This window comes from Zonotrichia albicollis, chromosome 10, assembly GCF_047830755.1.
Source record: "Zonotrichia albicollis isolate bZonAlb1 chromosome 10, bZonAlb1.hap1, whole genome shotgun sequence".
NCBI lineage: Eukaryota > Metazoa > Chordata > Aves > Passeriformes > Passerellidae > Zonotrichia > Zonotrichia albicollis.
The window spans coordinates 26987759-27004736 of NC_133828.1; the positions used below are offsets into that span (position 1 = coordinate 26987759).

The 16978-nt window shown below is 35.8% G+C and overlaps 1 protein-coding gene across 1 annotated transcript in view; it reads right to left on the reverse strand.

The window, feature by feature from the left end:
- Positions 1-915: 915 nt before the first annotated feature.
- Positions 916-16978, reverse strand: part of GAD1 (glutamate decarboxylase 1) — a 33062-nt gene continuing 16999 nt past the window's right edge. Inside the window, exons 9-16 of the mRNA XM_074548527.1 lie at positions 16746-16800; positions 15664-15780; positions 15408-15472; positions 12036-12114; positions 10292-10441; positions 8856-8963; positions 8095-8184; positions 916-6529 (exon numbers count right to left, since the gene is read on the reverse strand). Coding sequence (XP_074404628.1) covers positions 6356-6529; positions 8095-8184; positions 8856-8963; positions 10292-10441; positions 12036-12114; positions 15408-15472; positions 15664-15780; positions 16746-16800 — 838 coding nt within the window. The 3' untranslated portion in view covers positions 916-6355. The remainder of the gene's footprint in view (positions 6530-8094; positions 8185-8855; positions 8964-10291; positions 10442-12035; positions 12115-15407; positions 15473-15663; positions 15781-16745; positions 16801-16978) is intronic.

Consider the following 16978-nt stretch of genomic DNA (forward strand, 5'->3'; position numbering starts at 1 on the left):
CTGTGCCCCTTGAGATAACCAAGAGCTGTGCCAGTGTGTTAGTGATGGCCAGTGCTGTGAGTGTGGCAGGAGAGTGATCACCTGCAAGAGACACTCAATAAAGGCCTTGTCTTCAGAGGGTGCTCACAGCCAGAAAATGCAACAAGGAACCACAAGAAGCCCCAGCCTAATGGAAATAAAGAATTTATCTGGTGGTAAGGCTGGATGTATATCCACAAGAATGAATGCCAGTGTTACCCTGCAGGCAACCTTCCCAAAAGTAAAAGAACAGCTCAATTGAGAATAATGGTCTTTTTTGCTGAGGCCCAAGGGAAGTCCTAATAAGGCAATGTGTTAAACAGTGAATGTAATTTATAATACATGCAAACTTTGGAAGATATACACAGCATGTGACACTGAATGAGAAATCTCTTATGCCTTTCTCACGCTGCTTTTTAGAGACACTTTCTCCTGTTGGAATTAAAGTAGCATTCAAGTTTCTATTTTTTGGAAGGACAACATGGCTGCATAATTGAAACTCTTAATGATGTCACACTGATTAGGCATTGCTTCAAACCAGCTTGCACTGTGGCCACAGATTATAGACTTCTACAATCTAAGCTAAATTAATTGTACTTACATGTGTTGGTTTTGCTTGCAGTGACATTTTTTCTAGGTTTTCTTGAATGTTAAACTTAGTTTTTCTCCATTTCCTATCATCTGCACTGATCTTACATATTTGTGCTCACACAGTCGTGACACAACACCTTTCCACAAAAAACAAGGCCATAAATTTTTATACAGTAATTCCTGCATCAAACCAACCATTTGTAGATGAACCAGACTGGTATCCTGTTAAAAGGTATGTAATTTGAGAATTTGAATTTGATATGATAGAGATTTGATCATTTATATAAATATCCAACACACACATACTTTTAAGGGTAGGGGAAAATAATTTACTGTTTCCTTCACTACATACTTGTTCAATATTATACTTCAACTGTCCTGAAAAATCCTACACAAAACAGTCACCATCATGCAAAACTTTTTGTTTTCTGATACACACTGAGTATGTAAGGCATGCACCCATTCTTCTCATTTATACCAATACATATAAATACATTCACAAATACACATCTCAAGTACACTTATCCAATCTGAAATAATTACATTCAGATGCTGAACAGAACACTTATACATAGCAGAAATAATTCAAGGTCTTCAGCTTTTTCTTTTATCATCATTACTAAACAGTGTTCCATTTTCCCCCAGTAGATAGAACTATTAAAACAGAGAAGCAGAACTTTTCTCTGTCTTTACCAGGTCTACCTAAAGTCCTCTTCTTGCATCTTACCTTTTCTTCTAACCAAAATTTTAATCTCGCTTTGTCCAAAAGTCTGATTCTTTCAAATAGTCAAAGGAAACAGAAATCCTTCTATGTTTTGCAGCCATCCTTCCTTTCATCTTTTGCTTTCAGATAGTGCTTGCATCTTCTCATCTCTTCCTCATTTAATTGCTGTTCTTGAGTGAGCAGTACTCCCAATTCATGTATCCTCACCCTCAACATAACTGTCACAGCTTGCAAATCATAAACCATTACAGGAGAAATCCAGGCAGGTGTAATTCTGTTGACCACAGAGAGCTGTGTTAACTACCCACAGCCTTGTTGTGGTCCTAACATTTTACTGAATAGTCTGTGCATAAGCTGAACATTCCTTAATACTCACACCATACAATCATCTTCCATAATTTTTAGTGCTCTACATGATGGTATTTGTATGCTACACTAATTGACTCAATAAGTTTCTTTGTAAGTATTTTTCTCATGACTAATTTGTTTCATAAAATATTTAACTTAAAATGAAACTGTTCTTAAGAAAACTCATCCTAATTGAAGGATGTTCATCCTACCCTAAAGCAATCAAAATAAAATTTCCTACATACTGTTAAAATCAATGACAGTCCTACAGATAATGCATAGAGCAGCAATTAATCAGAATTGATCTATACCATGAGAAAAAAATTATACTTCAATAAATTCAAAATGTACTCTTATTTTTCAATCTATTTGGTGTAAAAAAACTAAAATTATTTCATCTCCTGCAAGAGAATAGTGGGTTACCCCAAAGCATGGTTTAGAATCCAAGATTTTAAAGCACATTTTTCATATTACATACAGTACTAATGTCTCAACAATCCTGTCCAAACTGACCAAGGTTCTGTGCTTGTGGTTCTTCCTCAGTCATTGTTGGTACAAGCTCATATTAAATCCACAATTAAATTAAATAGCTGCCTTAACATTTGCCTTACTATTTTTAAGGCAAGGGATAATGTTGTGTGGCTTTTGTCTCATATTCTTAAGGAAACAAAAGATCTCACAAAAATTATATGAGACAAATTAGTAATTTTTAAGATAAACTTTTATTGAAAAATTAAAACTGCATTGCATAACTTCTTTATAACTTCAACATTTCTTAAACCACAAAACAGAGATTCTGTTTAAAAAATCCCTTCCTATTTGTCACCATTCAAAAAACAGATTATGAGCTAACTTCATGATGATTTTAAAATTCTGGATTATTCCCAAGGCCCCTGCTTCTGGCTGTCCGCCATGAATGGTATAATCTATCTTCTCTAAAAATTACCTTTAATAACACAATCAGAATTTTTCTCATTCAAAATCACCAGCTGCTCTTGATTTTTATCCAGTGGTCAGTCTTTTCCAAATAAATGATATCATTTCATAAGCACTGCAGCTACCTGTTCAGCTAAGATCTTGCCTATTGTTTAATTGATCTGAATTCACACATGCAAAGTTACAGTGATTGTCCCTGTGATTTTAAAGGCAAAATTGCTAGCTCAGAGTGTAATTTAAACCTCAGAAAAACAAAGTTGCTCCCATGGAGTTAAAATGCTTTACATTAGTCAATACTCCTGTATATCCTTACATCCTAATCTCTCACAGTCAATAGTATATGGATTTAAAAGAAGGAAAGTTCCAGGTCAGTGTTAGTCTGAGAAGCTGTGGCATATTACTCAGATGGAAATGACCTAAAAAGAAAAAAGATGAGTTTTCTCACTAATGACTACAACTGCTCTGTTAAAATCAGTTAACCAAGTCAGAAATTAATACGAGCACGGTGCCTGTTGAACACCTTTTTGCTATATCTCATAGGAAAACACCCCAGAAGTTGATATTAGAATCAAAAGCTTTGCAAAAATCCAATTGTGGTCATCTGTGTCAAGACACAACACTGCAGAAAAGCAAGATAAATGCAGAGGGTAGGAAGATAAATCCAAGCCCTCTGTCTTTAGAGACAGCACCTATGCATTGAGGGTCTCACTTCCCAAACAAGCAGGAGGAGCTCCATTATTCCTGCTCAGCTGCAAACCATCAATGGCAAAAGGATGCTTTTAACCTTCAAAACACAAGGTACTTCATAAAAGGAAGAAGCAGAAATGTTAGTGAGCAAAACGTTATACATGCCCTGAGGAGGTCTAGATCTGTTTCTGACTGCATTTCAGAACTGTCAGGGGTGTGCTGTAGGAATGCCATCAGCTGTATTCTGGTCCTTCCTACAGCTTCATGATCAGGATGAAGATGGTTCTCTTCACCTTATTTATTTGCTTCAAGGAGAATTAACAGCTCAGATACATTAAACTACTATTAGAATGTTGAGATGGTGATCTGGTTGCAGAGTTCTTGAGGTTAAAATATTAAGGTTAGAGGACTGAGGGGAAAATGGAGCTTTAGCAATACCATTATTGACAAGGGAGATGGAGAAAATCAGAAATTTCCACCTAAGAACTGGGGTAATCATAAGAACCATGGCATTTGTGTGGAAGACCTAAAATCCTCTAGTGAAGCTAAGTCATCAGTTATATGTCTTTGGATTAATTATATTAGTTCATATTGTTTCTCATAAACAAGAAGAATTTTTTCAATTTTCTGTAGCTGCCCTTTGAATAAAGTAAAACTGAGACCAGATTTCAGACAGAAGTCTGAAATAAAAATGTGACGTGCTTCTTCAAAAAAAGCTTCTTCCTGTACTCTAAGAACAGCTCTCAATGAGAGGTCCTCTAGTTTTGATGAATAGCTGGTATCTATAAAGTTTGGCATTCAATATTATGGAAGTTAGCACTAAAGTCAATGTTTATGCCAACTAAACCTGTACTGCAGGCCTCAGGTCATACAGCATGGATGTTTCCATCAGGAAATGTCAAATATTGACTACAAAGTAATACAATGGGCTTATAATTGAGCAAGATTGAGGTTTGAGATCAAGAAGGAAAGAAACCAGCAAACACTGTCTTGAAAAAATCTAATGAAAGGAATACTGCATTGGTACGATTACTAGGGGGTTTCATGATATGGAGTAACAATGCAGATCAATTTAGAAAGTCATACTCATAAATCTAAAGGTCAGTGACAATAATTTTTAGCTTCAACTCGATTTGAAGAAAAGATTTTACAGAAGATTTTGAAAGAGGAATAAGCAAGAGTTCTATGAAAACCTGGAAAGGCTGTGCTGTAGGAGACAGCATTTACTGTAGCAGCTTCTCCCTGTGCTAACACAAATCTGAGACAGCATCCTCAAAGGACAGCCGGTGGCACCTGCGGGACGGAAATCTCTCTTACCTGTAGCTGTCTTTCCACAGGACTGACAGGGGCCAGAGAGACTGCAAAAACTGCATGGCATGACTGTATTTCTCTGAAAGTTTCTAAAATAATTCAATTTTATTACTGAGGTGGAGGGAAGGGAAAAAAAGCAATTAATTACTGCTTTGCAAAGAATCACGTATGAAAACACTTGAAATTAGCATATTCCATTTATCACCATGACACTAACTCAGTGAACAGAGGATTATTGAATCTCCATTTTGTTCCACTGCTGTGTTTCTAGTATGGACTTTTCCACTCAGTAATATTGATTAGCTAATGATTAAAATTGATTAAGCTGCAGATGAATCTGGTGTCTATACTTTGAAAAGACTAACCAGTTGAAATTATTGGGACAAGCTGGTTGTATTAAAAGATACTGAGATTACTTTTGGTTTTATTTATTTTATAAGCTCCAAATTCCATTTTAGTGAAATTCCATTTCACTAAAAGAATGATGTGGTTAAAACTCCCACAGAATTTAGTTAAAATGGTCACAGAGGTCAGTTCTGAAATAAAACCCAAAAACAGGGGCCTTGGGTAGCAATCAATATTCACTAGAAAAGCATTCAGAACACTGAACAGTCTGACTTTACAATAAATAAAACTGAAATTTCTAATAATTCTAATAGATTAAAGGGATCCCATAATTTGATAGTCTATACACAATGTCAGAATTCCTTATCTTCAGTAAAATTATCTGTAAGTTATACTTTAAGGGCACTAGGATTTAAACAAAAGTGTCAACTAATATTTTCTTATTTTTTCTTTGGCTCACAAAGACACTAAAATACCATAAACATTATTTAGAACTTCAATAATATATAAATAGGTTACATTACAAACGGAAGAAAATACAAGACAACTCTTCAGCATGGTAAATCTCTGCATATAAATAAGCAAATGTTTCAGATACCTACAATTAAACAGTTATCTTGCTGTAAAACTATTACATTTAAATCCTTTTACACAAAGTAATTTAACAATAATATACACAATCTACACAAATTAACCTCTAAAAATACAGCAATAATATACCTGTTACAATGACTCTGCTACTGTCATCCCCTGATTTGACACTAAAGGGCAAGTACAACTATTTTACTCAAAGGTGCTCTTAGAGATTGCTGTTTTGTATGTGAGAAAAGCACCAACAATAAGATCTAATACTGTTATACATTTTCTTTAGCTCCTAAGAATCTACATTTTAGAAATGTTTCTATATCTGTTTCTATATGTCTGTTTCTGTCTGGCAGAAAAACTTGTAGCACATTATCCACACCAAAGTTGTTGAAGGAAAACTTAATTTTCTTAAAGTGGAAAACATGCTGTGGCTTTGATCTAAGTTTATAACCACTTTATATATATATATATGTATGTATATATATAATTATATATATTTATTTATACTGTACATATATACTGTGCAGAGTTCTTAATTTGCTATTTTAATATCTATTAATTTTCTGCAGTCTACAATAAACAAGACCAATGTAAGAGTCAATAGTACTTCAACTTCAAGATAATACATTTTCCCTCAATAATATGATCTAACAATACATATATATTTCAGTAGCCTATAGCTGTTTTGTTTAAGGATGTCTTAGGAGATTGCAACTTACAGAATTTCCTTTAAACATGTTCTGCAGAACTGGGTTTAAAAAATAGCCAGTGCTGGAAAACAGTGAATTCAAGAAATAAATCATTCAACCACTACAGCTCCTGCCCCAGCCTCTCAATTTCCTCAATGAGGAAGTCAATGTCAGACTTAGTTGCTGCTGGGTTTGAGATGACCATTCGGAAGAAGTTGACTTTATCTCCCTGAGGCTGATATCCAACCATGGTGGTGCCTGACTCCATCATCAATGCCTTGATTTTTGGTGCCACCTTTATCATAAAAAAAAAAAATCACAAAAAGAGAGAGAGACACACACACACAAAGAGAGAAGAAAAAAATGATTCTTTCCTTGTACATCACAGCATTTCTTAATTCAGAAAAAAGAAATCGACAGGAATTTGTTTTAATAAAAGATGTCTGTAACAAGAAAAAGCTTGAAAAACTAAATAAGATTTAAAAACTAAGTAAGGTTGGCTAATTAAAGAAAAATTGACAACAATAATATCCATCTTTTTGACTTACAAATTAATAGTATCCCAGAGTATTTGCTGTATAATTATTTTATATATTAAATGTATATCTCATTTCTTTGTGCTGAAGATTTTGTCATGATGAAACATTTTCTGCTTCTGTATGAATGTCCACTCCAGACCTTCTTGAGGGTAGTGGATATTTTCTATGAGAATATTATGTATTCTCAAAGAATTTTATATGGGGGGAAAACAATGGAAATTTTTCAACAAGATCTAAGTAATAAGTAATATTTTTTGTTAGGATAAGCCATGGAAACCTTCCAGTAGTTTTGCAGTGCTGTGCATTTACCACAATCTCACTTCCTTGGTTTAATTTACAAGGAATAATGTTCTGACAGTCTTAATATTTGGTATTGACTAAGCCCAGTTTTTCCATCCAGACTTTCATTCTCCTGCTCTACTCTCTGCCAGGCAAGGTCAGATGTCTGGCTCTTTCACTGTTTTGTAGAATGCTTTATGGTGTCCTCTAACATTTAACAGGGTTAAATCAAATATTTCACCCCTCTTGCTGTTTCTTACTTCTTACCGCTATCTTCCTCTATTCTCTCTTTGTTTTGGCCATTTCTTTATCTAACATGGGACTGGCTTGACTCAGGAATTTTACCCAGGAATTTCTAGTCCCTTCTATTCTCTTCCCCCATTGTGATACAGCCATTAAATCCTCTACAAAATCTTCCAAGTTTGCTCATTCTTCTCCCTTCCTTAACAAACACTCACACATACAGACACAAAGAGCAATTATTTTTGACACTGTGATGTCATTCTTTTGTCTCCTGAATGTATTTCATTCCTCTTCTGTCTAAAACACTACTACAAAATTACTGTATTTTGCTTCCCTCAAGTCCTGAATAACATTCTATCTTTTCAATCTGGTGCTTCTATGATGCCTTCCCTTTCCTCTACTACTTCAAATAAATGTATCCCAAAGTCCTCCAAAGGGTGTTCATTTTCGCTTGTATGAACTAATGCATTGGCATTTAAAATCAGAATAAATACCTGAGAAGGAACTCACAGGTTTTCATGTCCTTTACCTGTCCAAGCATTTTCCAACAATTACCCTCTGTTTCTCTTGTAGATAAGCTGTCCTATCCAAAGGCCTAGCTACTTTTTGAAGGCTTGTAACACTTTGAGCACAGGATAACTGAATATGTTCTGAATCTGGTTCTATAGGGAAAACATTACTTGAACATCAATATAAATGAAAGACACAAGTGAACAAATATCAAGGCCATTACAAGCAATGGAGAACTGACATCTCAGAATTTGGAATTATCCTTTTACATTTAACCAAAAATACTTACCCTGTGTAACTTTTCTCTTCTCTCATCAGAGTCTGGCATGCCCCTGAGACTTGGAGGAATATACCAAAAACATACATTTGTATGCTCTGGCTGCAAAAAGAACCAAACATATGCATCAATTAAAAAAATTACACAGATCATTCCCACACTAAAGGCTAGTCAGTAACATATTTTATCACAGACATGAAAGACAAAATATAGTATTAACTTTCCTAGTCCTGCATGTGAAAGAGACAGAAATGGATTACAGTACTGCTGCTTGCCTCTGCTGCCTTAGATTCCCTATACATTGTCCCATTTGCAATATTTAGGTTGCTAATGAAGTGCAAGTGCTTTTCACCCTTGTGCAGTTCTATGAGTAACTGTTTTTCAGGATCACAGCAAGGGCAATCCAATTTTCCTTTCCTTAGCAAAGGGAGAAATGAAGTTTATACTATGATCCAAAAGTTTCTGTACTGGCACTGGCAAAAGAATATACAGTAAAAACAGCAGATTCTCACTTATGTACTAATAATCTCAGTATGAGTAGGTTGCATTAAAGCGTTCTTCATGCCCTAAACTGAGAAGGCCTCTGTGGAAGAAGAGGAGATAAACCTGACATTTATGGTACAAAACCACACGTATTTGACAAAAAAATCTGTTCAGATGCCAATAGTCATCTAGTTCTTTAGAAAATCAGAGCAGTTTTGCATAGCTGTCTTGAAGAACTGTGAGAAGCATGAAGACAGATTTGGCTCACACATATGTGAAAGCAAACTTACCTGCCCTTCAAATACCATCTCAAATTCTTCTCTGTTTTTGATTTTAGTGTAGAGATATTCTGCCAGCTCCAGGCATTTATTGATCTGATTTTCAAATCCTACTGTACCCTATTTTAATAAGAAAGTAGGTATTAGTTATATGGTCATTTTTTTTCCTGCTCTGATGCAATCACCTTTTCAGATAAGTTTCACTCTTAAATATTTTCAGGCAGAAAACATTTAGCAATATTATTTCTTGTAACTTAAAAGCAGCATTAACCAACGGTTAAAAAGTGGCTAAAGGTGGCCCAGTTGTAAGTTGCTATTTGGTTTGTCTCATTTTAAGAGAATTTATTATGAAAACAACAAGGACTTTCGCTATTTTTAGTAGATTATTTTAGGTCTTTTATATTTTTTGGGCTTCCAAAAACATTATAGATATTATGTCCTGGCTTCACAGCTGCTGCTGAAAGACCAGAAACTTAGAATGGGAATTCAGTTGAAAGTGTAAGAATTGGGAAGTAAAATATTTCCTCTGAACAGTTTGCTACAAATGTGAATTTAACCAGCAAGCAAAAGTCTGCCATACGTTTACCATGTCACTTGCCTAGCCGCTGATATCTTGTCAAGGTCATAATCCCAGAAAAAGTATATGAATATTGATAATAAATAGTTGGGGTTTTTTTAAAGTACACTTCGTACATAAATGAAGAAGCAAGCATTTTCTCCCAAAGTGAAAATTGGTTTATGATTTTGGAGTTTATAATTAGATTTAATATCAATTTTATTTTAAAAATTAGACTCTGGACAGGTTACCCAACTGAATTCCCATTTTGCCAGCAGAAGATCAAGAATAACAGTAATGAGATGACTGCAGATAAAGCAACAAAAATGGAATGTGTTTTCTTGACTACATGAATCCTCATCTTGTGAACATGTAAGCCTGGACAAAAGCCCATGCTTAAATTCAGCCATCCAGGCATACCACAGTAGTACCAGAATAACTGTGGAATCGTCACTTGGGCAATGCTAGCTCAGAAAAAGGCCTTGTTTTGAGTTAAAAAGTCACTTATAAAATCTATACATTGAAATGTCATATTCAAAGGACCCTTGTAAGTCATCAAGGCTGCTCTGCTGTTACAAGTAATCTGTCATAAAATACTATCCAAGTGTAGAGCATCACAACAAGAGATCATTTTGGTGCCCTGCACTCTATGGTTTTTCTGCAGGACTCATCTAGTGACTTAAATCTTTCTTCTAATTGCCATCTGAATTTACCGACAGCTAGCATTGTTCTGCAATTCACACAGTACCTTTCTGAGTTAATACTTGGATATTTCTGTGTTTAGAGATTGTAATGACACAAACATGTATGTTAAAATGAAGTATTCCATTACATGACACTTAGAAATTAAATAAATACCTTTCTGTTTTTGAGCTAAACTTTTGTTATTTACCTTTGCTTTCCACATCAACCAGAATTTGAAAATGTCTACATGTCGACCACACTGTATTGCCTTATCTCCAGTGTCATAGGAGACATCATACTGCTTGTCTGGCTGGAAGAGATAGCCTGCACACATTTGATTGCAGCCCTGAAGGATACCCTACAACAAAAAACATGTACACTTACATTACTTACCTGGCATTTGTGCATGAGAGAATGTACACATTAATAATGTATAAAAATGTATTTCAAACTTGTACAGGAGGATTGTTCTTTGATGGGACATATTATAACATACTGACCCTGTTTTGCAAACCTGAGCCACAAAATTAATTTCATTAACCTAAGGTGGTTCTCTTAGAAGTCTCTGAGTAGCCATATGGTCTTACACACAGAAACACCCCCCTGAGAAAACATTCACAGATTAATTTCGAGACTTAGTTTGTGATATTAGCTTTCACCACTTCAATTTATAAGGCTATGTTCTTTAAACTTAAATTTATGATTTGCTAAATTACACACTAGAATAAAGCTGTGGTCTCTCAATGCAACAGATTGCTACACAAAATGGAGTGAAAAAATGTAATTGAAGGTTTAAACTTTGAATGTTGTTCAGCTTTATGACAACATTAGGGATAAGTATAAGCACAAATAACATAAACTGGACATTTTTTGCATATAAATAAATATGGTTCACAGACCAATAGAAATCTAGGGACTACTGGTAAAAATGCCTGGTGGAAACACCGAGCAGCAAATTCCTTATGTTACACAGAAGTCTTATATGTGACATGTCTAAAATGGTCTGTATTTCCTTTAGAAATTCCTTAAAACTGCTTTTTGCAAGAAACTTGAAGACACCAGTGTGTCTCATAAATGCAAAAACATCTATCAAAGTTCTCGTACAGAGAACAAAAACTCTTGCCAGAATCCTGCAATAGCTGGCACAATAAGCATGCACGTCACTAAACAGAGGCTTGTGCTTCCCTTCATATGGTGTGTTTTACAAAGGGAAACAAATGCTGCAGTCCTCAGTTTAGAGATGGATTGGAAAAGCAATGGCAGACCTAGGGCTGCAGCTTCCAATTCTTCCATCCCAGTTCTATACACAGGGATTACTGCTTCAACTAAGTGCTTCTAGTAGCAATTGGCATACAAGAGGTTAGTAGGGAACATCATTAGTCCTATCCACACGTGATACCACATATGATATGATTTTTTTCTAATCATTTAATAAAAATATGTATTGCTTAAAAGAAACAAGACACAAGGTTTTTCTTTAATTGATGACAACTAAGAATCTAGATGCTAGCCCTAAGAGTCATAATAAGACCAGCATGTTTTCTTTTCAACAGAACTGGGAAACTTCTAAACCACTGTGTAAGGTAAAATCTTGCTTCTTACTTAAGCAGTTTAGACTGTGACCAAGTACTAAAGCAAAGGCTCTGTGTTCAATGTATCACAGAAACAAGGGGGCAGATTGTCAGTACATTAGCATGGCTCTGTTGTTGCTATCAGAATATGCAAAGATCCAACAGGTGAGGATCTGACCCACGTTGTCTACTACTTTAATTTAAAAAAGCCAAAACCTCTAGGACAGATAAAACAACTTCCAAAACACAGTGTAAATCCACACAATTATTCCTTCCAAAAGAAGTTTTGAAATTAAACAGATTTTGCAGTACCCTCTTAAAAAGTAGGGCTGGATATTTACTTTTTTAAAAAAATGTTTAATTATTAAATATAAGGCAGACCTTCTCCCGGACAAGAATGGCAGAACATTGTAACAACACTCCCATCATCTTGTGTGGATTCCAAGTGACTGAGTTGGCTCTGCAAAAAAATTACACATTCAGATAGGTTTGGAAAACAGAAACTTAATCTGAAGCAGTCACCTTTGTTTTCTGCTTTCAGCTGCAAATACAGGGAGTTTTGACCATGATGATATCACTGGGTATTATTGCTTTCTTAAGTGTCTTCTTTCCCAGCTATGCTGTCCGGGAAAGGAATTTTTTTCATGTTAACATTGCAATATCAGACTTGTGATTATTTTATATTATTACTAATATCAGCTAATAAGTATCAGACTGATTAGCTGATACAGTAACATCATCCCCAGATGAGTTCTCTTCTAGAAATAGCACTAATAAAAATAACAAAACCTCTTTGATATGTTCTATCGATTCAGGGTACTGATTGGGAAAGTGGGGGTGTCAGACAATTAAGGAACTAATATGAATTGTGGGAGAATACAGTTCTTTACTGAACAGCTGCTGGAAAAATAGAAAGGAAATAAAAAGATGTTCTGCATGCTTACCTGCTTTTCCAGTTAGAGCCACAGCCCTTGCTTGTCAAGCCTGTGGACTGTTAAAAGGCTCTAAAACCTTACATCTTATCCTACCATTCTCTATGGAAAGCTTAAAATTTCTTACATGTAAACACAAGTCAATGCACAAGATCACCTAATTTACAACTCAAACAGATGTTCTGTATTTTAACATACTATCCTAGACAGTTTAATGGTGACACTGAAATAAATGTGCCAACGGTGCACATCCATTGACCTTTCCACCCCAAGTAATTAATTACCAAGCGTCCCCTTGATTCACTGCATGTTCCAGAGAAGCAAAGTGCATAATTGTATTTCACAGGCTATGCATGTGTTTTTACAATGTGGTTGAAAGAAAATTGAAAGGTATTTCCTCCTCTCCAACATCCTGCTCTCAGAGGACACAGACACAACCATTGTTTCTCTGTTTTGAGTAACACAGTGATGTCTCCACCCCAGTCTGAGGACCACTGATTTCCAGATACAATTTCAATCTCTGTATGTGCTAGATTAGACTGTAGCACCCCTCAGCTGAAGGAACAGTGCAGCCTGTGCTGTACCTGGGGAGCTCACCATCCGACATCAGCTGCTTATGCAGTGCAAACCAGCAGATAAATAGCTCAGACTTATCTTTTAGAAAAAGTTCACTAATAGTTCAGATGAAGCAGTCAGGAAAATGGAATTTATATAACAACTTGTTTCCTTTTGAAAACACCATGCCTTCAGTTTAGCACATTCATTTAACTTTCAGGGTTTCAAACAAAGACAATTTCAAGTGGTTCCTCACAAGGAGCATTAGGTTTATGTTAACACGAAGCTGTTGCTCTCTCCTCAGTGCAGCCCCCAGGCAGAGGCTGTCCCCCACAGGCAGTCCCAGCTCTGTGCCGTGGCAGCATGCCAGCCCTCCATGCCAGTGTGCCCAAGCAGGCCAAGTACAACCTGTGTTATCAGGAGAGCCCAGCTGGGGCCCGTGACAGGCAATTACCCCGTGCATGTGGGCCCCATCCCCTGTCTGAAACCTGTATAGCTGACTGGGAAAGAAATCATTTCACGCTTCATAGCCTGCTGCTCTCCGTATTTACTTAAAATTATGGCCTTAATTAGCACCTTAGGGTTGACCTCAGGTCAAAAGGGGTGTGCCAAACTCCTGTGACCAAACCTCTGTATCTTAAGAAAATTATTTTGCAATGCTGACTTAATATTAGACATGTTGCCGTGACTCACAAGTAAATTGGGCTGGGCAAATGTTGACTGGATTCTGCTGCTTCAGGGTACTGAGCACCATATGCTGCTGTCCTTGCAACAGAAAGGTCCCCATGGTTTTGCTGCCAGTCCTTCCATACACTATCCTTGATGTTGTACTTATTCTTCACTTACTGCATGAGATGCCCACATCTAGGACAGTTTGCTTTCCCTAAGGAAGAGCATTGCTCACTATACTCATTTTACTATTTTACACAGTGCCATATTCAGAATGGCCAACTCAGGGAGCAATTTGATGCTAATTTAAAAGTACATGGATAGAGCTTGCTTCCAATATTTTTTGTTTCTCTGAAGGCTGATAGCTGCAATGATGGAAAAGATCTAAAATTTGTGATTCTTCATTGCTTTTCAGATTTTTTTCAGATAGGCACCATTTTATGGTTGAGTGCTTTCAGAGAAAATCTAGAGATCAACACACCCATGGGATTATAAATATAGCATCTTCTACAGACTTGTCATTAGTGGATATGGGTACAACTGTGCCAAAGACTATGCCTGGAATGACTCCTGAGTCAAAATTGTAAAAACCAGTGGGAGGGTCACATTCTCACTCTGCTGTCACTACCAATACAAATGCTTTGCCTCTTTAAGTTTGATTCAGTCAAAGGCTGGCTTCTGGTCTCAGTGGGCATTTGGTAAACTGGGTTACCTACCTGGGGCTACACACATGCTCTTTTCTGCAGACTTCACTCTGACCTCAACAAGAGCTTCCTGCTTGTTTCATCTAATGCCCACATGGCACCAACACACAGGCCCCTGTGCCCTCAGACAGGTGACATCTTGTGACCCCTTCTGGCCTCCCTGTAAATGACCTCAGTCTTCTCCATGGTACAGCAGAAGTATAGCAGCTCTGTCTATCACAGTCCTTTCAAACCTTAAAGGTACTTAAACTTGCCCCTGAAAATTGCTGCTAATTCAGTCTCTACCTCCTCTCACTGTTGTACACACCTATCTATTTGTGTGTGTGTGTGTATAAATAAAAGTGATATAAGACTAAGCATATGTATGTGTTCCATTTACAGAACTCATGAACATACACTCTCTATTTTCCAGAAAACCTGCAAACATCTTTCAGGAGAGAACCTCTACAAATTCCCACTGTGGGTATTCATGCTCAAACACCTTCCCTGGATCCCTCACTTATCACTGGTATTCTCAAAGCCCTACATTTCAGAGATTGTCTAGCTCTCACACTTCATTTTTTTCTTCAAATACTTCTCCATCCATTCCCAGACTTAGGATCCCTCCAAAGCTATTCACAGAACAACCTCAGTTCCTTTTTGCCAAGTAATATCCTCGTCTTCCTTCAAATCTGCTGAAAACTTACCTCTCACTCAATGGAACATCACAGATTTCTTCTGTAGCATCGTTTCCATCTCCCTAGTCTGAACCTTTTCCTTTTGCCTCACTATTGTTTAATTTAGTGTTTAAACTCCTCACTGTAGCAAAGGAACATTTTCATGAATTGCTGAAGTGCCATGTACCTTGTGAAAGTACTTTAAGAACAGAATTACAAAGAGGCCCTGGGTAGTACCTTTCTATTCCACTCAGTTTGTGACGGTGCTTTCGGGACATTAAGAGTCCACCCCCCCAGGCAGCCTGGAAGAGACAGGAAAATGAGAAGAGTAATTTTTTTTGAAAAGCTCAACAGATTTTAGTTTACTCAGAGTCTAGTAATAAATATTTTAATTCTTGTAACTTGTAAGAAAATTCTTGTAACTTGTAAGAAAAAAAAACATGTAAACTGAGATCCTCTTTTGCCCGACTAGCAGCACTTTTTTGTTACTTACATCAACATGGAGCCAGAGGTTGTATTTTTCACATATATCTGCAATCTCCTGTATTGGATCAAAGGCTCCATATACTGTTGTGCCTGCAGTCGCATTTACAAAAAGAGGAACGTATCCCTACCAAAAAAAAAAAAAAGTCAACTATAAATTGAAAACACTTTCAGAGAGAGAAAGAAAAAACAAAAATAATTCCAGAAATATTATCTCATTTTGTAACCTAAAAATGTTTTATAAAGAATATTATTTTGTTCAATCTCTTTCAGTGAAGAGATTCAAACAATGTGATGGAAGATTAACAATATTCAAGTAAATTTGGGACTTTTACAGCAGTATAAACAAAAATTAATTAAATATTATTTGTAAGTCATTATTTCAAAGCTTGAAATTGTTCCTTTAGTCCTTATCTACTAATAAACAGAACAAAGCAGAACAAAGCAATCTAAAACAAAAGCAATAAATGAGAAACTATCAGATCAAAGAGAGACAATTTTGAATTAGATGAAATAAATGTGAACTGCTATTTCATAGAGTTCCCAAATGTAAAGAACTTAAGAAATAAAAAAAAAAAAATCTTGATTTCTCTTTGGTTATGTTATTAAAAATCCATGGGTTTTTCCACTGCATTGATTCAAGAAATAGTAATTAATGCCAAAAATTTAATCTTATTGTCTATATTTAACAAATACACTTGCTACCTACATGAAATCTACAGGATTTTTTAAGGGCTCTGTAGAATCTTTTATGGGTTTGGCTAAGCTTAAAAGTTTAGATAAAAGATTTTGTGTTTCCATGCTTGTTTCCATATATTTCCAAGCAGGAAGTTATTTTTAAAAATAATCATGAGCTACAGTTGTGGTTCAAAAGTTAAAAAGTCTTTTGGTTTTAAACAGAAAATGGAAACCTCACCAAGACATACAGATAATTCTGTAAGCAATACATGAATGTATAATTAAACATATAAAAATACTGTTATTGTATTTCTATCATTATGATGTTCTCTTTAATGTCCACACTCTGGCTTCAAAGGAAGAAGCAATTTTACTAAGCCAAGCATTTAAGCACCAGTTTTTTAACACACAAACCTTTTCTTTTGCTTCCAGAATTTTTGCCTCCAAATCAGCTGGTATTATTTTGCCTCTGTAATTATCACAGAAACAGAAAGGCAAAGAAAGTTAAAGAATGTATATGTAAATAATAGCTGCAGTTGAAATAATTTAATAGGATTTTCTCAACAGGCCATTAGCAACTTGACACACTGTACTAAATCAGTCCTTAAACACAATAAAACAAATTTAACACATGAACACATTTAATC